This window comes from Oncorhynchus mykiss, chromosome 16, assembly GCF_057628025.1.
Source record: "Oncorhynchus mykiss isolate SJ-2025 chromosome 16, ASM5762802v1, whole genome shotgun sequence".
Taxonomy (NCBI): Eukaryota; Metazoa; Chordata; class Actinopteri; order Salmoniformes; family Salmonidae; genus Oncorhynchus; species Oncorhynchus mykiss.
The window spans coordinates 5,035,388-5,059,076 of NC_143037.1; the positions used below are offsets into that span (position 1 = coordinate 5,035,388).

At 43.8% G+C, this 23,689-nt stretch overlaps 1 protein-coding gene across 2 annotated transcripts in view; it reads left to right on the forward strand.

The window, feature by feature from the left end:
• Positions 1-23,689, forward strand: part of LOC110492801 (calpain-1 catalytic subunit) — a 47,406-nt gene that overhangs the window by 20,604 nt on the left and 3,113 nt on the right. The window contains exons 6-23 of one of the 2 annotated variants that reach the window (XM_036945999.2): positions 5,103-5,221; positions 7,053-7,186; positions 8,541-8,709; positions 9,047-9,130; positions 9,319-9,404; positions 9,600-9,674; positions 10,912-11,072; positions 14,778-14,947; positions 15,111-15,122; positions 15,424-15,635; positions 15,839-15,878; positions 18,676-18,741; positions 18,950-19,007; positions 19,188-19,252; positions 19,555-19,623; positions 22,122-22,200; positions 22,324-22,437; positions 22,661-22,719. In XM_036945999.2, the coding sequence (XP_036801894.2) occupies positions 5,103-5,221; positions 7,053-7,186; positions 8,541-8,709; positions 9,047-9,130; positions 9,319-9,404; positions 9,600-9,674; positions 10,912-11,072; positions 14,778-14,947; positions 15,111-15,122; positions 15,424-15,635; positions 15,839-15,878; positions 18,676-18,741; positions 18,950-19,007; positions 19,188-19,252; positions 19,555-19,623; positions 22,122-22,200; positions 22,324-22,437; positions 22,661-22,719 (1,772 nt within the window). Of the gene's footprint in view, positions 1-5,102; positions 5,222-7,052; positions 7,187-8,540; positions 8,710-9,046; positions 9,131-9,318; positions 9,405-9,599; positions 9,675-10,911; positions 11,073-14,777; positions 14,948-15,110; positions 15,123-15,423; positions 15,667-15,838; positions 15,879-18,675; positions 18,742-18,949; positions 19,008-19,187; positions 19,253-19,554; positions 19,624-22,121; positions 22,201-22,323; positions 22,438-22,660; positions 22,720-23,689 lie in introns of those variants that run through there. The other variant, XM_090201776.1, reaches the window with a different exon arrangement.

A 23,689-nucleotide genomic window follows, 5' to 3' on the forward strand; every position in this document is an offset into this window, starting at 1 on the left:
TAAATAGATACTACTAGAAGTTAGAGCTGGGCGACACGGACAAAAATCCATAAATTGCCTGAGTTGATACAATAACAATAAATATAATTATATTTTATCATATTAATGTGCACCACAGTTTTTATTTTATTATCTTTTAAACTACTAACTTACTACTAGTTTGTCTCATTAACTATCACCCATATTAGCATATTGTTTTAATTTCAAACTTGACATTTCTCCAGTATAGGCTACTTATCATCATGAACCTTACTGCTACAAGAGGTTGTAATGGTTAAAACCTGTTATGGATGATGCGAATTTTCGCAGCTTTTTGTTAAAAATCGCGCAACATTTCAAAGTCCTGCTACTCATGTCAGGAATATAGTATATGCATATGATAAGTATGTGTGGATAGAAAACACTCTGAAGTTTCTAAAACTGGTTAAATCGGGTCTGTGGCTATAACAGAACGTGTTTAGGAGTAAAAATCCCTGGTAAAACTGTTTACCAAAAACAAAACAAAAATATTCGTCCGCCATTCAATGAATTGTTTAAGACGAGAGAAAATATATGCGAATCCCCTGTAAACGCCTACAGCTTCCACATGATGTCACCATTGCTATCAATATCAGAATAATTTATTCTTGGTTACAACACGAATAGACCCCTCCTTTCTTGAGGTGCACCACAGTATGTTGTGAAACTGAAAAAATGGACGATGTTTTCCAGACTTGCTGCTATCGAATACAGATCGCCCCGTGATCAATTTGATACATCATTAACGTTTATTAATACCTAAAGTTGGTTTAGAAACGTCGTTTGAAGTGATTTGTAAAAGTTTATAGGCGACTTTTGTGATTTTAAAAAGTGACGTTGCGTCTTGTAAATGGACTTTTTGCAGCATCAGACTGGCCTTCAGCAAATGACATTTTGGGTATACAATGACGGATTTAATCGGGAAAAATACCCAATTGTGATGTTTATGGGACATATAGGAGTGCCAACAAAGAAGCTCGTCCAAGGTAATGAATGTTTTATATTTTATTTCTGCGTTTTGGGTAGCGCCGGCTACCGCAAAATCTGTTGTTTACGTGTCGTGCTGGTATTTTGGGGGGTGCATGCTGTCAGATAATAGCTTCTCATGCTTTCGCCGAAAAGCATTTTACAAATCTGACTTGGTGGCTAGATTCACAACGAGTGTAGCTTTAATTCAGTACCTTGCATGTGTATTTTTATGAAAGTTTGAGATTTATCGAGTACTAAGTAAAGTACTATAGGTGGCGCTCTGAAATTTCCGCTGAGCGGTCCCTGTACAGGGACCACCTCCATAAAAGGTTTTTTAACCGTCCCAGCTCTACTTGAAGTTAAAAGAGGTAAGGGGACATCTTTAAACACTTGTAATAGCCTACTAGCTGAAAATGCTCTTTTGCTATAACCCCAACAGTCCAGCCTCGTTCTTGACTTGTACAAGATGGAAGGATAACCTTAATCACATTTACATTTTGATGGTTTTAATAGCAGACGCTCTTATCCAGTGACTAAGTCAGTGCATTCAACTTGAGGTAGCTTGTTAAGACAACCACATAATCTTGCCCCCCCCCCCCAGTTTTTTAAACTGATGCTACTCGCTGTTTATTATCTATGCACAGTGTTGTGACGTTGTATTAGTTAATGTGACGACTGTTTCTAATTGCGTGATTAACTGAATCAAGCTGAATCAAGCAATTATGAACTCATGAACCTGGGGCACCATGGGAAAACACGTTTTTTTTTTTTTGTTTCTATTTCTCAAATTAACTCAAAGAATATCAGAATATCGATTTTACAACAGCCGCTACCAATCTCGTTCTGAACGTGGAATAGCCCGTGAATCTGCACGGACCCGGGTCTCACCAATGAGTTCGGACCTGGGTCTCACCAATGAGTTCGGACCACACCAATATTAGTTGAATGTTTATTTACTAAAAAGCTAAAATGATGATAAAAGATACACATAGACAAAACACATTATAGGCTATTGATTAGAACTTAGTATAACGGGCCAACACACTATGGCGCGTGTTACCTACAATGAGGATTTCAAAGAGAGAGAGAAAAAAGAAGGTACTCGAGAGAAATATACACTTGGGTGAATTTGTCAGGTATGCTTATTATAACCCTAGCCTTGCCCCAAACTGCGGCCCTTATGGGTCAGAATATAACGATGTAATTACGTGGGGATGATCTCCGAGGATTCTCTGCGTAGGCCTTCAGCTGTTCGATGACGCACTACTCCGGCGCACCTCTCTGAGAGTCCTCCCGATGTCAGTGTCCTTTTTGGCTTAGGAGTCTGTTCCCTCACCCTTTTCTCTGGAAGGGGTCTTCTGAGGAGGAAGAAGGAATTAGGAATTAATTAATTAATTAATTACACCCTTTAGATACCACGATTCGATGGGAGATGGAGGCTAGGTGGTTCGACTTGAATTCACCTGCTTAGACACAGCTACTCATCCGTAGCTTGGGTAGAAAAGGATTTATTTGTCCTCAAACTTGCGTTGCATTCTGGGTTCGTTGACTTTTTAGACCGTGGCTGCAGCTTGGGTCACATAGTCTCCCTGTAAATTCTATACTCACAGGTTTTATACCCTGGGCGTACCAAATTAATTTTATTCAAATCCAATTTTAGACAACTAACTTAACATTTCATCTTCCCCAAAACATTCTCTTTGATTTGGATATTTTCCATACAATGTATAAACATCAAACATATACTAGGAAAACTCTTCACATTACAATGTTTTCGTAATAACGTCATCTATTAACCTTTAATAACAAAACAAAAATGACATACATTTTCATATTCCATCTATCGTCATGACCACCAAATGACATAGATATTCATATTCCATCTATCGTCATGACTAGGGTGGGTTGGGTCTCCATAGTAACAGGACAAAGGAATGTGTCTGTGGCCTGAGATTTACCAGGGGCGTGAGGGGTCATAACCCCCCCCCCCCCCCCCCACATCTTCAGACCCCTAGATCTCTCCTCCTCTGTTGGCGTTGAGAGATAATCTGTAGGGTTGTCGTCTCCTGTAACCTGACCTGGTCAGGACAGTCATGACAACAGTCACTTTACAAATGACCTCGACTAACCTGTACCCTCGCACATTGACTCTGTACCAGTAACCCCTGAATATAGAATCCACATTGACTCGGCACCAGTAACCCCTGAATATAGAATCCACATTGACTCGGCACCAGTAACCCCTGAATATAGAATCCACATTGACTCGGCACCAGTAACCCCTGTATATAGTCTCGCTATTGTTAGTTTATCGTGTTACTTTTTGATTGATTCAAGTCTTATCCCCCTCTCCTCTCAGTGATAGTGCAGTCTTCTCCTCCTTTCCTCTCAGTGATAGTGCCGTCTTCTCCCCGTCTCCTCTCAGTGATAGTGCCGTCTTCTCCCCCTCTTCTCTCAGTGATAGTGCCGTCTTCTCCCCCTCCCTCTTAGTAATAGTGTCGTCTTCTCCTCCTCTCAGTGATAGTGTCGTCTTCTCCCCCTCTTCTCTCAGTGATAGTGCCGTCTTCTCCCCCTCTTCTCTCAGTGATAGTGCCGTCTTCTCCCCCTCCCTCTTAGTAATAGTGTCGTCTTCTCCTCCTCTCAGTGATAGCACCGTCTTCTCCCCCTCTCCTCTGTGATAGTGCCGTCTTATCCTCCTCTCAGTGATAGTGCCGTCTTCTCCCCCTCTCCTCTCAGTGATAGTGCCATCTTCTCCCCCTCTCCTCTCAGTGATAGTGCCATCTTCTCCCCCTCTCCTCTCAGTGATAGTGCCATCTTCTCCCCCTCTCCTCTCAGTGATAGTGCCACCCACCACAGCCATATAATATCTCATCCAGATCTTTGCCTTGCTTCCATCCATATTTACAACATGCTTTTACAGACCTCAGTCATCACTGTGAGGCCTGTCTAATTTGCATCCATTAAAGTAAAGTGCTGTACTCTGGTAGCTGGCTCAAGAAATCAAACGCCAAACAATTTCCCCCTTTCATCATGTTCAAGTGAATGTGGAAAATTCTCTTCCATAGAACGAAGTTGAACTATGGGGCAGCAGAGTAGGTAATAGTAGGTAGTAACGGTAGTACTTGGTTGTTAGTGCAGCTTTCTTCCTAGAGGGACTACCGCCATACTAACGCCCTGGACCAGAGCTGGGTGGGCCCTGGACCAGATCTGGATGGGCCCTGGACCAGAGCTGGGTGGGCCCTGGACCAGAGCTGGGTGGGCCCTGGACCAGATCTGGATGGGCCCTGGACCAGATCTGGATGGGCCTTGGACCAGAGCTGGGTGGGCCCTGGACCAGATCTGGATGGGCCCTGGACCAGAGCTGGGTGGGCCCTGGACCAGATCTGGATGGGCCCTGGACCAGAGCTGGGTGGGCCCTGGACCAGATCTGGATGGGCCTTGGACCAGAGCTGGGTGGGCCCTGGACCAGATCTGGATGGGCCCTGGACCAGATCTGGATGGGCCCTGGACCAGATCTGGATGGGCCCTGGACCAGAGCTGGGTGGGCCCTGGACCAGAGCTGGGTGGGCCCTGGACCAGAGCTGGGTGGGCCCTGGACCAGATCTGGATGGGCCTTGGACCAGAGCTGGGTGGGCCCTGGACCAGATCTGGATGGGCCTTGGACCAGAGCTGGGTGGGCCCTGGACCAGAGCTGGGTAGGCCCTGGACCAGAGCTGGGTGGGCCCTGGACCAGAGCTGGGTGGGCCCTGGATCAGAGCTGGGTGGGCCCTGGACCAGATCTGGGTGGGCCCTGGACCAGAGCTGGGTGGGCCCTGGACCAGATCTGGGTGGGCCCTCGACCAGAGCTGGGTGGGCCCTCGACCAGAGCTGGTTGGGCCCTGGCTGACATCCATACACAAGCACACCCTGGTACACACTCCACCTGCTGGACATTCTAGTTAAATGATTGCAACAATCTCTCTCTCTGTCTATCTGTCTTACCCTCCCTCCCTCCCTCCCTCCCGCCCCTCTTTCTCCCCTCTCTCTGTCTCTCCCTCTCTCTCTCTCACTCCCCTCTCTTTCTCCCCTCTCTCTCACTCCCCTCTCTCTTTCTCCCCTCTCTCTCCCTCCATCAGGTGATTGCTGGCTCCTAGCAGCCATAGCCTCTCTAACCCTCAATGAGAGGCTGCTCCACCGAGTGGTCCCTCATGGTCAGTCCTTCCAAGAGGACTATGCTGGGATCTTCCACTTTCAGGTATGACTACACACGCGTGATGGCGCCGATGGGTAGGGCTGCTGTCTTATCGGCCCTCAACCAATCATGCTATTTTGTTATGTTGCTGCTACCGTCTCCTATGACCGAAAATAACTTCTAAACATCAGAACTGGGAATGCTCACCTCAAACTGGATGAAGAGTTTTTCTTCAATGAGTCGGACATCGAGGGATATCCTGTTGACACCCGACCAGGCCCCCGATCCACATGATTCACTGAAGAAGGAAACGTAGGTTTCGAGGCAAAAGATCAGGGTGCCTTGTGTGTCTCCGCCCTTACATTAGAGAGCCTTTTTATTCTCTATTTTGTTTAGGTCAGGGTGTGATTAGGGTGAGTACTTTTTTATTTCTATGTTGGCCTGGTATGGTTCCCAATCAGAGGCAGCTGTCTATCGTTGTCTCTGATTGGGGATCATATTTAGGCAGCCTTTTCCCACCTGTTGTTTGTGGGATCTTGATTTTGTATTGTAGCTTTTTAGCCCTACAAAGTTGTACGTTTCGTTTGTTACTCTTTCTTGTTTTGTGCCGGTTATCGTAAATAAAAAATGATTAACCCCACGCTGCATCTCGGTCCGACCATCCTTCCAACAACGATCGTTACATTGTGAGGACCAGGCCAGGATCACCGTGATTCGCTAGAGAAGGAAACTGAGATTTTCGCGGAAAGATGAGGGTGAGGATCAGGCGACGATTGGCTAATCTGCCCTTGCCTTCCGTCCTGCTAGCTAACGTTCAATCGCTTGAAAATAAATGGGATGAACTGAAAGCACGTATATCCTACCAGCGGGACATTAAAAACTGTAATATTTTATGCTTCACCGAGTCGAGGACGACATTAAGAACATACGGCTGGTAGGTTATACACTGTATCAGCAAGACGGAACAGCAGCGTCTGGTAAGACACGTTCTGACCTTAGTTCCTTTATTATGTCTTTGTGTTAGTTTGGTCAGGGCGTGAGTTGGGGTGGGTAGCCTATGTTCTTTTTTCTATGTAGTATGTATGTGTTTGGCCTGGTATGGTTCTCAATCAGAGGCAGGTGTCGTTCGTTGTCTCTGATTGAGAACCATACTTAGGCAGCCGGTTTTTCCCACTTGAGTTGTGGGTGATTTGTTTTCTGTGTCTTCACCAGACAGAACTGTTTCGTTTTCGTTTCGTTCTTTCTCTTTGTTATTTTGTATTTTCGAGTTCAGTGTCTTTTAATAAAAAATTGCCAACGTTTACCACGCTGCATATTGGTCCGATCTGTCATACTCCTCGTCAGAGGAAGACATATTTTGTTGCAGCGGGGGCAAAGGCATTTATGTAAACAGATACGATATCTAAGGAAGTCTCAAAGATTTGCTCGCCCGAGGTTGAGTATCTTATGATAAGCTGTAGACCACACTATTTACCCAGAGAGTTTTCATCTGTATTTTTTTTGTAGCCGTCTACATCCACAGAGCGAGGGTGGAACTTTTTTCCCCCTTTTCAGGACCTAGACCTGCCGCTCCGGTACCGCTTGCCGTGCCGTGCGTTAGCAGATAGAACAGTCTATGACTAGGGTGGCTGGAGTCTTTGACAATGTTTAGGGTCTTCCTCTGACACCACCTGGTATAGAGGTTCTGTGAATCCTTAGCGAATTTCCCCTTTTATTTCTGTCATAGGGGACTTGTTTTACGCCTACTTTACACCGGTGGAAGTGAGATCGTTTCTAGGTTTAGAGACGGTTGTAGTGTCCAGTAATGCTTTCTCCATGTTCTGCCATGTGATTCACTCTCTTTGTGACATGTTGAGACATTCTATGGAATGTTGTCTGTTGTGGTCCTCTTCAGTTCTGGCAGTTTGGTGAGTGGGTGGACGTGGTGATTGACGACCGGCTGCCAACGAAGAATGGAGAGATCATGTTCGTTCACTCAGCCGAGGGAAATGAGTTCTGGAGCGCCCTGCTGGAGAAGGCCTACGCCAAGTATGTCAACGAAGGCCTGGTCTACGTCCCAAATGGCACCTCATTCTCTATTTAGTGCACTACTTTTAATCAGGGCCTATGTGTGTGTGTGTCGATCATATTAACACTCTCTCTGCAATATAGACTTAATCATGTATACATCTACAGTGAGCTCCACAAGTATTGGGACAGTGACTGATTTTTGTTGTTGTTTTGGCTCTGTACTGACATCATACAATGACTATGAGGTTAAAGTGCAGACTGTCAGCTTTAATTTTAGGGTATTTTCATCCATATCGGGGAACCGTTTAGAAATAACAGCACTCTTTGTACCTAGTCCCCTCCATTTTAGGGGAACAGAAGTATTGGGAGAAAATATGTGTATGAAAGTATACTGAACAGAAATGTAAATGCAACATGTAAAGTGTTGGTCCCATGACTTCATGAGCTGAAGTAAAAGATCCCAGCAATTTTCCAAATGCACAAAAAAATCTTATTTCTCTCAAACGTTGTGTACAAATTTCTTTACATTCCTGTTAGTGAGCATTTTCTCCTTTGCCAAGATAATCCATCCACCTGACAGGTGTGGCATATCAAGAAGCAGTTTAAACATCATAATCATTACACAGGTGCACCTTGTGCTGGGCACAATAAAAGGCCACTCTAAAATGTGCAGTTTTGTCACACAACACAATGCCACAGATGTCTCAAGTTTTGAGGGAGCGTGCAATTGGCATTCTGACTGCAGGAATGTCCACCAGAGCTGTTGACATATAATTGAATCTTAATGTCTCTACCATAACATCTCACCATTATAATAACAGGGGAGGTTAGCATTTTATATAGTCAGAAAGTTACAGACACACAAATATCATACCCCCCCCCAAAAAAAATGCTAACCTCCCCTGTTATTGTAATGGTTAGAGGTTAGCATTTTGGGGAGGGTATGATATTTGTGTGTCTGTAACTTTGTGACTCATCATTATTCACAATTCATTCAGGATTGTCCGTAATCGTGGTAGTGTCCACATTAATGTAATCATTGGGTGCTAGGAATATGGGACCAAATACAAAAATGTTGACTACTTGTGTAGACATACTGTACAGTATGAGTCAATTTGTCCCAATACTTTTGGACTATGTACAAAAAGTGCTATAATTTCTAAACGGTTCACCCGATATGATGAAAATACCTTCAAACTCAAGCTGACAGTCTGCACTTTAACCTCATAGCCATTGTATCATTTAAAATCCAAATAACTGGAGCACAGAGCCAAAACAACAACCAATAGGTCACTGTCCCAATACTTTTGGAGCTCACTGAATGTGACGTGTGTATATCCCTGCATTTATGTGTTTCTACTGTCACTGTCAGGTTGAATGGTTCCTACGAGGCTCTGTCTGGAGGCAGCACCACAGAAGGCTTTGAGGACTTCACCGGCGGTGTGTCTGAGATGTACGAGCTCCGTAAGGCTCCACGGGACCTGTACAGGATCATTGGCAAAGCCCTGGACAGAGGCTCCTTGCTGGGCTGCTCCATCGACGTGAGTCCCCTGCTCCTCTGGTCCTGTCAAAAACACCAGGGTCTCATTCATTAGGGCACATCAATTTAAAATGTTTTTCAACAGAAAACTAATTCAAGCGGTTGTTATTGGACAACTCAAGGTAGTCCCTCCCTATTTCTGTCCGTTTTCTTCCGTTTTGGTGCCTCATGAACACAGCACTGGGTATAGTTTAATGTACCTACTTTTTGAAGAGCGTAATCATGAACTTTATAATTTATAACATTAACATTGTAGTCAATACATCCTTATATTAAATAATGCTGATTCAGATGCATCATGGGTCTTGTATTCTTCTGACTATATTTTGTGACTACAGATCACCAGTGCCTTTGACATGGAGTCTGTGACGTTCAAGAAACTGGTGAAAGGTCATGCTTACTCAGTCACCGGCCTGAAGAAGGTAGGTTAAGCCCGTAAATAGAATAAACTAGGAAGCCTGGTTTCACCTGGGTCTGACCCCAGTGTATCTGGGTCTTCAGACCCTGCTTTGGAACCCTTGTCTCCCTGGTCTTTTAATGTTAGTGTTTCTATGTAGACTGGGTTTTTATTGTTGTACTGCGTGATATGTGTGATTCTGTTCTGCTCCAGGTGGACTACCAGGGTCAGGTGGAGAGACTGATCAGGGTGAGGAACCCCTGGGGACAGGTGGAGTGGACTGGCGCCTGGAGTGACAAGTGAGCATTACAGAACCACTACTAGGTCCACATTCACAACCAACATATTAACACACCTGACCTAGTACTAAACCCCAGTTTCACCACAAACCTCGACTTTTACTCACACATTCATAAAGTTTCTGTCGTAGGTTGTAGTAGATTCTGTTTCTCAGTATACTATTGCTCTGTTCTTGTCTCCCCGTCTGTGTCCAGTTCTCCTGAGTGGGATGAGTTGGACCCATCTGAGAGAGAGGACCTGCATCTAAAGATGGAGGACGGAGAGTTCTGGTAGGATGAAGAGCGTGATTACATGCTGAGTTCTCAGTTGTTTAAAATGACCCTGGTGTTCTGTAATCTCAGAACCCAGAAGCCTTCGTGTGCCGGTCAGCTTTATCTAAATCTTCAGCTGCCATTGTGATGAAAATATCATATACACTAAATATACAAAATTGGAGACACCTTCAAATTAGTGGATTCGGCTATTTCAGCCACACCCGTTGCTGACAGGTGTATAAAATCGAGCACAGAGCCACGCAATCTCCATAGACACACATTGGCAGTAGAAGCCTTACTGAAGAGCTCAGTGACTTTCAACGTGGCACCATCATAGGATACCACCTTTCCAAGAAGTCAGTTTGTGAAATTTCTGCCCTGCTAGAGCTTCCCCGGTCAACTGTAAGTGCTGTTATTGTGAAGTGGAAACGTCTAGGAGCAACAACGGCTCAGCCGTGAAGTGGTAGGCCACACAAGCTCACAGAACGGGACCGCCGAGTGCTGAAGCACGTGGCACATAAAAATCATCTGTCCTCGGTTGCAACACTCACTACCGAGTTCCAAACTGCCTCTGGAAGCAACGTCAGCACAATAACTGTTCGTCTGGAGCTTCATGAAATGGGTTTCCATGGCCGAGCAGCCGCACACAAGCCTAAGATCACCATGCGCAATGCCAAGCATCGGCTGGAGTGGTGTGAAGTTTGTTGCCATTGGACTCTGGAGCAGTGGAAACACGTTCTCTGGGGTGATAAATCACACTTCACCATCTGGCAGGCCAACGGACAAATCTTGGTTTGGCGGATGCCAGGAGAACGCTACCTGCCCCAATGCATAGCGCCGACTGTAACGTTTGGTGGATTAGGAATAATGGTCTGGGGCTGTTTTTCATGGTTCGGGCCCCTTAAATCTTAACGCTACAACATACAATGACATTTTAAACAAGTCTGTGTTTCCAACTTTGTGGCAGCAGTTTGGGGAAGGCCCTTTCCTGTTTCAGCATGACAATGCCCCCATGCACAAAGCGAAGTCTATACAGAAATGGTTTGTCGAGATCGGAGTGGAAGAACTTGAATCACCCTAAGTCCCCACGGTAATGTTCCAACATCTAGTGGAAAGCCTTCCCAGAAGAGTGGAGGCTGTTATAGCAGCAGAGGGACCAACTCCATATTAATGCCCATGATTCTGGAATGAGATGTTGGACGAGCCGGTGTCCACATCCTTTTTAAATCACCCTAATCTCCCCTGTCTGTAGGATGTCGTTCCAGGAGTTCCTGAGGCAGTTTTCCCGCCTGGAGATCTGCAACCTGACAGCGGACGCTCTGAGTGAGGACGGCCTCAGCCACTGGAACACCATCATGTTCCACGGCATGTGGAGACGGGGGAGTACCGCCGGGGGTTGCCGTAACCACCCCAGTGAGTCATGGAACATCTAACATATCTTCAAGAACACGTAGAATATTTACATCACAGTATTACATTACAACGTTAACACCTCTCATACTGCAGAACGTTAACACCTCTCATACTGCAGAACGTTAACACCCTCATACTGCAGAACGTTAACACCCTCATACTGCAGAACGTTTACAGTAGAATACAAGGGCATGTGGGGAAGAGGGAGTATAGCCGGGGACCTCATACTGCAGAACGTTAACACCCTCATACTGCAGAACGTTAATAACACCCCGTACTGCAGAACGTTAACACCCCATACTGCAGAACGTTAACACCCCATACTGCAGAACGTTAACACCTCATACTGCAGAACGTTAACACCCTCATACTGCAGAACGTTAACACCCTCATACTGCAGAACGTTAACACCCTCATACTGCAGAACGTTAACACCTCATACTGCAGAACGTTAACACCCCATACTGCAGAACGTTAACACCCTCATACTGCAGAACGTTAACACCCTCATACTGCAGAACGTTAAGACCCCGTACTGCAGAACGTTAACCTCTCATACTGCAGAATGTTAACACCCTCATACTGCAGAACATTAAGACCCCGTACTGCAGAACGTTAACACCCCATACTGCAGAACGTTAACACCCCATACAGCAGAACGTTAACACCCTCATACTGCAGAACGTTAACACCCTCATACTGCAGAACGTTAACACCTCATACTGCAGAACGTTAACACCTCATACTGCAGAAACACCTCAAACTACAGAACGTTAACACCTCATACTGCAGAACGCTAACACCTTCATACTGCAGAACGTTAACACCTCATACTGCAGAACGTTAACACCTCATACTGCAGAACGTTAACACCTCATACTGCAGAACGTTAACACCTCATACTGCAGAACGTTAACACCCTCATACTGCAGAACGTTAACACCTCATACTGCAGAACGTTAACACCCTCATACTGCAGAACGTTAACACCTCATACTGCAGAACGTTAACACCTCATACTGCAGAACGTTAACACCTCATACTGCAGAACGTTAACACCTCATACTGCAGAACGTTAACACCCTCATACTGCAGAATGTTAACACCTCATACTGCAGAACGTTAACACCCTCATACTGCAGAACGTTAACACCCTCATACTGCAGAACGTTAACACCTCATACTGCAGAACGTTAACACCTCATACTGCAGAACGTTAACACCCTCATACTGCAGAATGTTAACACCTCATACTGCAGAACGTTAACACCTCATACTGCAGAACGTTAACACCTCATACTGCAGAACGTTAACACCTCATACTGCAGAACGTTAACACCCTCATACTGCAGAACGTTAACACCTCATACTGCAGAACGTTAACACCTCATACTGCAGAATGTTAACACCTCATACTGCAGAACGTTAACACCCTCATACTGCAGAACGTCAACACCCTCATACTGCAGAACGTTAACACCTCATACTGCAGAACGTTAACACCTCATACTGCAGAACGTTAACACCCTCATACTGCAGAACGTTAACACCTCATACTGCAGAACGTTAACACCTCATACTGCAGAACGTTAACACCCTCATACTGCAGAACGTTAACACCTCATACTGCAGAACGTTAACACCTCATACTGCAGAACGTTAACACCCTCATACTGCAGAACGTTAACACCCTCATACTGCAGAACGTTAACACCCTCATACTGCAGAACGTTAACACCCTCATACTGCAGAACGTTAACACCCTCATACTGCAGAACGTTAAGACCCCGTACTGCAGAACGTTAACACCTCATACTGCAGAACGTTAACACCTCATACTGCAGAACGTTAACACCCTCATACTGCAGAACGTTAACACCCTCATACTGCAGAACGTTAAGACCCCGTACTGCAGAACGTTAACACCTCATACTGCAGAACGTTAACACCTCATACTGCAGAACGTTAACACCCTCATACTGCAGAACGTTAACACCCTCATACTGCAGAACGTTAACACCTCATACTGCAGAACGTTAACACCTCATACTGCAGAACGTTAAGTTGTACAACTGAATGCATTCAACTGAGATGTGTCTTCCTCATTTAACCCAAACCCCTCTGAATCAGAGAGGTGCAGGGGGGGGCTGCCATAATCGACATCCACGTCTTCTGAGCCGGGGGGAAAGGGTGTAGCTAGGAGTGAACTGTTAGTTAAAGAGACTGGTACTACTAACCCAGACTTCATTTACGGTACAGTACAGGAACCGGAAGGCTATCGGAATCACCCCAGTGAGTCACAGAACCACTTCCAGAACCAACATTCCAGAACACCTACATTCTAGAGCTTTGACAGTACAGGGGCAGTGCAGAATGTGTAGGATGGAGGGTCAGTACGACCGAGGGCTGTGGGAACCACCCCAGTGAGTCACAGAACCACTTCCAGAACACCTACATTCTAGAGCTTTTACAGTACAGGGGCAGTGCAGAATGTGTAGGATGGAGGGTCAGTACGACCGAGGGCTGTGGGAACCACCCCAGTGAGTTAAACAGTTTACTAGTACATTATTTACAAACCAGAACGCATAGTTTAGAAAATACCAGAACATCAATATTTACACTATGGTACAGATACAGCACAGCCAGAACCTTCCTAGTGTCATAGAAACATCTTACATAGAGCGTTTACAGTCTAGAACAGGAACCATCCCAGCGAGTCACAGTCAACATGAACATTTACACTATGGTACAGATACAGCACAGCCAGAACCTTCCTAGTGTCATAGAAACATCTTACATAGAGCGTTTACAGTCCAGAACAGGAACCATCCCAGCGAGTCACAGTCAACATGAACATTTACACTATGGTACAGATACAGCACAGCCAGAACCTTCCTAGTGTCATAGAAACATCTTACATAGAGCGTTTACAGTCCAGAACAGGAACCATCCCAGTGAGTCACAGTCAACATGAACATTTAGAGTAGGAGCTAAGATCCTATTTTATGTGTTAGTGTTTTCAGGAAAATCACCACAGAGCATTTACAACAGCTACACATTCACATGTTACCTCGACAACAGTGACTACCCTCGACTGCCTCGACTACCCTCGACTGCCTCGACAACAGTGACTACCCTCGACTGCCTCGACTACCCTCGACTGCCTCGACAACAGTGACTACCCTCGACTGCCTCGACTACCCTCGACTGCCTCGACAACAGTGACTACCCTCGACTGCCTCGACTACCCTCGACTGCCTCGACAACAGTGACTACCCTCGACTACCTTGACTGCCTCTACTGCCTCGACTGTCTTGACTACCTTGTACCCCTGCACATTGACTCGGTACCGGTACTCTGTGTATATAGTCTCATTATTGTTATTTTATTGTGTTACTATTTCAATTTTTTTTTATTTAACACATTTTTCTTACTTTTTAACTCTACACTGTTGGTTAAAGGCTTGTAAGTAAGCATTTCACGGTAAAGTTTACACCTGTCGTATTCTGCGCATTCAACAAATAAAAATGTGATTTGATTTGACCAAATGGGATATCTATAACATTTTGGTTGTATGGATTACCTTAATGCTCCTCTATTGTCCAGACACGTTCTAGATCAACCCCCAGTATAACTCTGTCATATCTCTGTGTTGTTCAGCATCAACCCCCAGTATAACTCTGTCTTATCTCTGTGTTCCTCCAGACACGTTCTGGATCAACCCCCAGTATAAGATCACTCTGCTAGAGGAGGACGACGACCCTGAGGATGAAGAGGTGGCTTGTAGCTTCCTGGTGGCTCTGATGCAGAAGGACAGGAGGAGGTACCGGAAACAGGGACAGGACATGCACACCATCGGGTTCGCCATCTACGAGGTGAGAAACGAGCTTCTAAGGAGTCGACAGCCTAACATGTCTGGGTGGGGGGGGGGGGGGGGGGGGGGTTGACGCTGCTACACACTCACTACTTTGCTTTTCACAGAAATTCATTGTTTTCATACTTTAATGTTTCTCCTATTGTATTCTTCTGTTTGTACAGATTCCAGAAGAGGTATAAATCATTTTGTTCCCACAGCTGGACATTTAGGCTCATGTCTTTTGGTCATTGTGAGAATGAGCCAACTCGGGTATGGTTATAGATGCGTTCTTCCTTTTTAAAATGGCACTCATCTACATGAATATGGGCCAGTTTCCCAGACACAGGTTTAGCCTAGTCTTGGACTAAGAAGCATTTTTAATTAGGTGGGTGGGGAAAGGGGGGGGGGGGTGGTGGTGTCTAGGACTTAACCTGTATCAGGTAAACTGGGCTTCAACATACAGTATGTAGTTGAAGACATATATTTTCTATCCAGTACAGGGGCTGTCAGAACGTGCACTTAAAGAAGGACTTCTTCCTGACCCATTCATCCTGCGCTCGCTCGGAGACCTTCGTCAACCTGAGAGAGGTCAGCAACCGTCTCCGTCTCCCTCCAGGAGAATACCTCATCGTCCCCTCCACCTTCGAGTCTGGCCAGGAGGCCGACTTCGTCCTGCGAGTCTTCACTGAGAAACAGTCTGAGACAGAGTAAGTGTGTGCGTGTGATCCTGTAATTCATGACGTATGGCTTAAAAAAAAGACTTGTGTGTGGGTCACCATGCCTCTGTGTGCGTGTGTGTGTGTGTGTGTGTGTGTGTGTGTGTGTGTGTGTGTGTGTGTGTGTGTGTGTGCGTGTGCGTACGTGTTAAGTGTGTGTGTATATTTTCATTGTGTCTGTTTTCTCATCCCAGAGAGTTAGACGATGAAATCTCAGCAGATCTGGAAGATGAGGTGGGATTTCCTGTATTGTCACTCACTACCATAACTACTATGAATAGAACAGTCACAACCATAACTACTATGAATAGAACAGTCACTACCATAACTACTATGGATAGAACAGTCACTACCATAACTACTATGGATAGTACAGTCACTACTATGAATAGAACAGTCACTATTATGGATAGAACAGTCACTACTATGAATAGAACAGTCACTACCATAACTACTATGAATAGAACAGTCACAACCATAACGACTATGAATATAACAGTCACAACCATAACTACTATGAATAGAACAGTCACTACCATAACTACTATGAATAGAACAGTCACTACCATAACTACTATGAATATAACAGTCACAACCATAACTACTATGAATAGAACAGTCACAACCATAACTACTATGAATATAACAGTCACAACCATAACTACTATGAATAGAACAGTCACAACCATAACTACTATGGGTAGAACAGTCACAACCATAACTACTATGAATAGAACAGTCACTACCATAACTACTATGAATAGAACAGTCACTACCATAACTACTATGGATAGAACAGTCACAACCATAACGACTATGAATAGAACAGTCACTACCATAACTACTATGAATAGAACAGTCACAACCATAACGACTATGAATAGAACAGTCACTACCATAACTACTATGAATAGAACAGTCACAACCATAACTACTATGAATAGAACAGTCACAACCATAACGACTATGAATAGAACAGTCACAACCATAACGACTATGAATAGAACAGTCACAACCATAACTACTATGAATAGAACAGTCACAACCATAACTACTATGAATAGAACAGTCACAACCATAACGACTATGAATAGAACAGTCACAACCATAACGACTATGAATAGAACAGTCACTACCATAACTACTATGAATAGAACAGTCACTACCATAACTACTATGAATAGAACAGTCACAACCATAACGACTATGAATAGAACAGTCACAACCATAACGACTATGAATAGAACAGTCACAACCATAACTACTATGAATAGAACAGTCACAACCATAACGACTATGAATAGAACAGTCACAACCATAACGACTATGAATAGAACAGTCACTACCATAACTACTATGAATAGAACAGTCACTACCATAACTACTATGAATATAACAGTCACAACCATAACGACTATGAATAGAACAGTCACTACCATAACTACTATGGGTAGAACAGTCACTACCATAACTACTATGAATAGAACAGTCACTATTATGGATAGAACAGTCACTACTATGAATTGAACAGTCACTACCATAACTACTATGGATAGAACAGTCACTACCATAACTACTATGAATAGAACAGTCACTACCATAACTACTATGAATAGAACAGTCACTACCATAACTACTATGGGTAGAACAGTCACTACCATAACTACTATGGGTAGAACAGTCACTACCATAACTACTATGGATAGAACAGTCACTACCATAACTACTATGAATAGAACAGTCACTACCATAACAACTATGAATAGAACAGTCACAACCATAACTACTATGAATAGAACAGTCACTATTATAAATAGTACAGTCACTACCATAACTACTATGGGTAGAACAGTCACTACCATAACTATTATGGATAGAACAGTCACTACCATAACTACTATGGGTAGAACAGTCACTATTATGGATATAACAGTCACTACCATAACTACTATGGGTAGAACAGTCACTACTATAAATAGAACAGTCACTACCATAACTATTATGGATAGAACAGTCACTACCATAACAACTATGGATATAACAGTCACTACCATAACTACTATGAATAGAACAGTCACTACCATAACTACTATGGGTAGAACAGTCACTACCATAACTACTATGGGTAGAACAGTCACTACCATAACTACTATGGGTAGAACAGTCACTACCATAACGACTATGGGTAGAACAGTCACTACCATAACTACTATGGGTAGAACAGTCACTACCATAACTACTATGGGTAGAACAGTCACTACCATAACTACTATGGGTAGAACAGTCACTACCATAACGACTATGGGTAGAACAGTCACTACCATAACTACTATGAATAGAACAGTCACTACCATAACTACTATGGGTAGAACAGTCACTACCATAACTACTATGGGTAGAACAGTCACTACCATAACTACTATGGGTAGAACAGTCACTACCATAACGACTATGAATAGAACAGTCACTACCATAACTACTATGGGTAGAACAGTCACTACCATAACTACTATGGGTAGAACAGTCACTACCATAACTACTATGAATAGAACAGTCACTACCATAACTACTATGAATAGAACAGTCACTACCATAACTACTATGGGTAGAACAGTCACTACCATAACTACTATGGGTAGAACAGTCACTACCATAACTACTATGGATATAACAGTCACTACCATAACTACTATGGGTAGAACAGTCACTACCATAACTACTATTGATAGAACAGTCACTACCATAACTACTATGGATAGAACAGTCACTACCATAACTACTATGAATAGAACAGTCACTACCATAACTACTATGAATAGAACAGTCACTACCATAACTACTATGGATAGAACAGTCACAACTACTATGGATATAACAGTCACTACCATAACGACTATGGGTAGAACATAAGACTAATGTCGACAATGTAGCTGTCTTGCCTGTTACTATGGGTTTTATATTGTACATCCTGACCTTCTGATTAAATGGTTGGAATGTAATAAAATGTTTGTATTCCCCTGTTCTCTTGTAGGATGACATCAGTGAAGATGACGTCGAAGACTCATTCAAATCTATGTTTTCTCAGCTGGCAGGAGAGGTGCGATTCCTTTATTGGCTTGTTGGCTGAGTTAGAGATGTCCATCGTAGGATTATCAGCTATGCTATATCTAATTCGGATAACAAATATTCTAGAACTAATTTGTTCCAAGATTGTTTAAAGGTTGGACCTTAGAGATTTTTCTAAACCTACGCTATGTCTAAGACTTGTTTTTTTTCCCCCCCTCAATCGCCCTTCTGTGTTTTAGGACATGGAGATTTCTGTCCGCGAGCTTAGGACCATCCTGAACAGAGTAGTGACTAGACGTGAGTACAGCCGTTTTCCTTTGGTGTGAACCCACATACATTTCCTGATAGCCCAAACCCCAAACCCAGTCCCACCATTAGTGTATGTCCCCATTCTCAGGAGGACAGGAGGTAGCCTTGTGGGTTCTGCTGTGGGAAGACTCAGATCATCAGCTTGACTGTTTTGTTGTTTGATTTCAGACGAAGACCTGAAGACAGACGGCTTCAGTATGGAGTCCTGTAGGACCATGGTCAGCCTCATGGATGTATCCTTTTCACGCTGTCCCCCCCGTCCCCCCCCCACCCCCCCCACCCACACCCGTACTCTGGACAGAACTCGCCCTCCCCTTTGTTATTTCTAAAGAGTTGGGATTGGCCAGTGGTCTCTCAAGACCCTATAGGCTTGAGAACCCTTTAGATTTGACAGCCCTCTGGCGAATCAGCTCCCTTTATGCTGTCGGTATTGAACAGGGTCTCCACACTAGCAGCTTGTTTCTGATTGGCTGACTGAAGAGTTTCCTTTCTTACTTTTTTTTTTTTACATTCCTTGACTCAGCAAATCCCCCAGAAGGATGGCACCGCCCGTCTCGGCCTGGTAGAGTTCCAGATGCTCTGGAATAAGATCAGGAAGTGGCTGGTAAGGCCTGGCTTGAATCCTAAACGGCACCCTATTCCTAATATAACGCACTACGGCCCAGAGATTTATCTGGGTTAGAGTTACCCTGGACAATTAGGGTTTGGGACATATACCTAGTTCTTCGGTCACCATGTACTGTTGTTGGTGAGAGCTAAAGGTTGATTCATTCCTGATTCAATTCCTTAGGGCCCAGTTTGTATCTGGCTTGAAGGTGGACAACACTGATTCATTTATATGACTGATTCATATTCATTACTATTCAATACAATACTGAATCATATTCATTACTATTCAATACAATACTGATTCATATTCATTACTATTCAATACAATACTGAATCATATTCAATACTATTCAATACAATAATGATTCATATTCATTACTATTCAATACAATACTGAATCATATTCATTACTATTCAATACAATACTGAATCATATTCATTACTATTCAATACAATACTGATTCATATTCATTACTATTCAATACAATAATGATTCATATTCATTACTATTCAATACAATACTGATTCATATTCATTACTATTCAATACAATACTGAATCAAATTCAATACTATTCAATACAATAATGATTCATATTCATTACAATTCAATACAATACTGATTCATATTCATTACTATTCAATACAATACTGATTCATATTCATTACTATTCAATACTGATTCATATTCATTACTATTCAATACTGATTCATATTCATTACTATTCAATACAATGCTGATTCATATTCCATATGACTCTGCATTAATCTACAGCCTTTTATACAACTGCAATAACAGGAAGTACCCAGCATATACACTGAGTAGCCAGTTTAGGGGGACTGTAATTCCTAAGGTGCACAACACTGATTAATTTAATATGACTGTGTGTAACGGCCGTTGGTGGAAGGTGGAAGGTGAGGACCAAGGCGCAGTGTGGTACGTGTTCGTCATTTATTAACTAGAACTGAACACGAAATACAACGTAACAAAACTAACAACCGAAACAGCTCCGTCAGGCGCAAAACACAAAATAACTACCCACAAAACCCATGTGGGCAAGAGCTACCTAAGTACGGTTCTCAATCAGAGACAACGATAGACAGCTGCCTCTGATTGAGAACCCACACCCGGCCAAACAGACACAGAAATCCAAAACATAGAAAATGAACATAGAATACCCACCCTAGTCATACACTGGCCTAACCAAAATAGAGAATAAAAACCTCTCTATGGCCAGGACGTGACACTCTGCATCAATCTACAGCCTTTGGTACAACTGCAGTAACAGGAATAACAGCATATACACAGTTTATTAGGTACACCACCCCCGTTCACAAAAAAAATGGTTCGCTCCTACAGACAGAGAGTCACATGGCCATGGCTCGCTATATAAAGCAGGCAGACAGGCATCGAGGCATTCAGTTACTGTTCGATTGAACGTTAGAATGGGCAAAACGAGTGACCTAAGCGACGTTGAGGATGGTATGATCGTCGGTGCCAGGCACGCCGGGTCAAGGGTCGTGCAAACTAACAGGCGTGCCACAAACAGTCAAATAACGGCGTGTCATCTCGGAACGCACAACTCGTCGATCCTTGTCACTGATTGGCTATTGCAGCAGACGACCACACCGGGGCTCCACTCCTATCAGCTAAACACAAGAAGAAGAAGAAGCAGCTACAGTGGACACGCCATCACCAACGCTGGACAATGAGGAGGAGAAATACATCTCCTGGTCTGATGAATCCCACTTCCTGTTGCGTCATGCTGATGGCAGAGTCAGGTTTTGGCATCAGCAGCATGAGTCCATAGTCCCATCCTGCCTGGTGTCAACGGTACAGATTGGTGGTGTAATGGAGTGTGGGGAATGTTTTCCTGGCATTACGTTAGGTCCCTTGATACCAATTGAGTAACGTTTCCATGCCCACAAGAATGCAGGCTGTTCTGGAGGCAAAAGGGGGGTCTGACCTGATACTAGATGGGTGTACCTAATAAACTGGCCACTGAGTATATACTTCCATACATTTGAACCTGATATACTGAATCATCCAAAGAAATGCATGTATTTCCTACCTTTTGAAATCTGTATGGCCATGATTCAATCCAAGGTGCGCTATAGCGCCAGGCACTATGAATCTGACCATGCTTATTTTATAGGCATTTACCATGACGTTCGCAGAGATCGCATTTCATGGTAAACACTGTGCATGTAGTCGGCTGCGACATAACGCGACATGAAATTGAATCCCGGCCTATGTCTATAATATCTGTGTGTTTTATCGGTAGGTCATCTATAGAGAATATGATATCTGTGTGTTTTATCGGTAGGTCATCTGTAGAGAATTTAATATCTGTGTGTTTTATCAGTAGGTCATCTATAGAGAATATGATATCTGTGTGTTTTATCGGTAGGTCATCTATAGAGAATATGATATCTGTGTGTTTTATCAGTAGGTCATCTATAGAGAATTTAATATATGTGTGTTTTATCGGTAGGTCATCTATAGAGAATATGACATGGACAAGTCGGGATCCATGAGCTCCTATGAGATGCGACTTGCTGTGGAGTCGGCAGGTATAGTTACACACACACACACACACACACACGCACACACACACACACACACAGGCACACACACGCACACACACACACACGCACACACACACACACTATTGACTCTGCCGTCTTCCCTCGAAGGTTTTAAACTGAACAACAGGCTGAATCAGGTCCTGGTGGCTCGCTATGCTGAGAACGAGGCCATAGACTTTGACAACTTCATCTGCTGTCTGGTGAAACTGGAAGCCTTGTTTAGTAAGTACTGTACTGGTAGTTAATCAAGATGGATGTACTGTGTGTAGACCTAATGTATGCTAAACCAGTTACCTGGGCAACCGTTAATGCTTTAAAACCCTTCTTTTCATTGCACAAGTCTAGGTAGTCCCTCCTTGTTTTCTTCCATTTGGTGTCTAATCGACAGGACCCTGGTCATATCCAACAAAGTTATCATTCATAAATGTACTTACTATTGTTACAGGATCTTTCCAGCAGCTAGACAAAGAGGGAGAAGGAGTGGCTGAGATGAACATCGCTGAGGTGAGTCCTTTATCTGAGATGAATATCGCTGAGGTGAGTCCTTTATCTGAGATGGGTCCTTCATCTGAGATGAATCTCTCTGAGGTGAGTCCTTTATCTGAGGTGAGTCCTTCATCTGAGATGAATCTCTCTGAGGTGAGTCCTTTATCTGAGGTGAGTCCTTCATCTGAGATGAATCTCTCTGAGGTGAGTCCTTTATCTGAGGTGGGTCCTTCATCTGAGATGAATCTCTCTGAGGTGAGTCCTTTATCTGAGGTGAGTCCTTTATCTGAGGTGAGTCCTTTATCTGAGGTGAGTCCTTTATCTGAGGTGAGTCCTTTATCTGAGGTGAGTCCTTCATCTGAGATGAATCTCTCTGAGGTGAGTCCTTTATCTGAGGTGAGTGCTTTATCTGAGATGAATATATCTGAGGTGAGTCCTTTATCTGAGATGAATATCTCTGAGATGGGTCCTTCATCTGAGATGAATATCTCTGAGGTGGGTCCTTTATCTGAGATGAATATCTCTGAGATGGGTCCTTCATCTGAGATGAATATCTCTGAGGTGGGTCCTGCATCTGAGGTGGGTCCTGGATCTGAGATGAATATCTGAGGTGGGTCCTGGATCTGAGATGAATATCTGAGGTGGGTCCTGGATCTGAGATTAATATATCTGAGGTGGGTCCTGGATCTGAGATGAATATCTCTAAAGTGGGTTCTGCATCTGAGGTGAATATCTCTGAGGTGGGTCCTAGATCATTCTCTACATTTTCAACAAACAGCCATGCATTTTAGCAGCCTGTGGTCTAGTGTCTAACTTCTCTCCTCTCTGTGCTTCTCTCTTCTCTTCTCTGTCCATCTCTCTTTCTCTCCTTTCTGTCCTTCTCTCCTCTCTGTCCTTCTCTACTCTCTGTGCTTCTCTCCTCTCTGTCCTTCTCTCCTCTCTGTCCTTCTCTCCTCTCTGTCCATCTCTCTTTCTCTCCTCTCTGTCC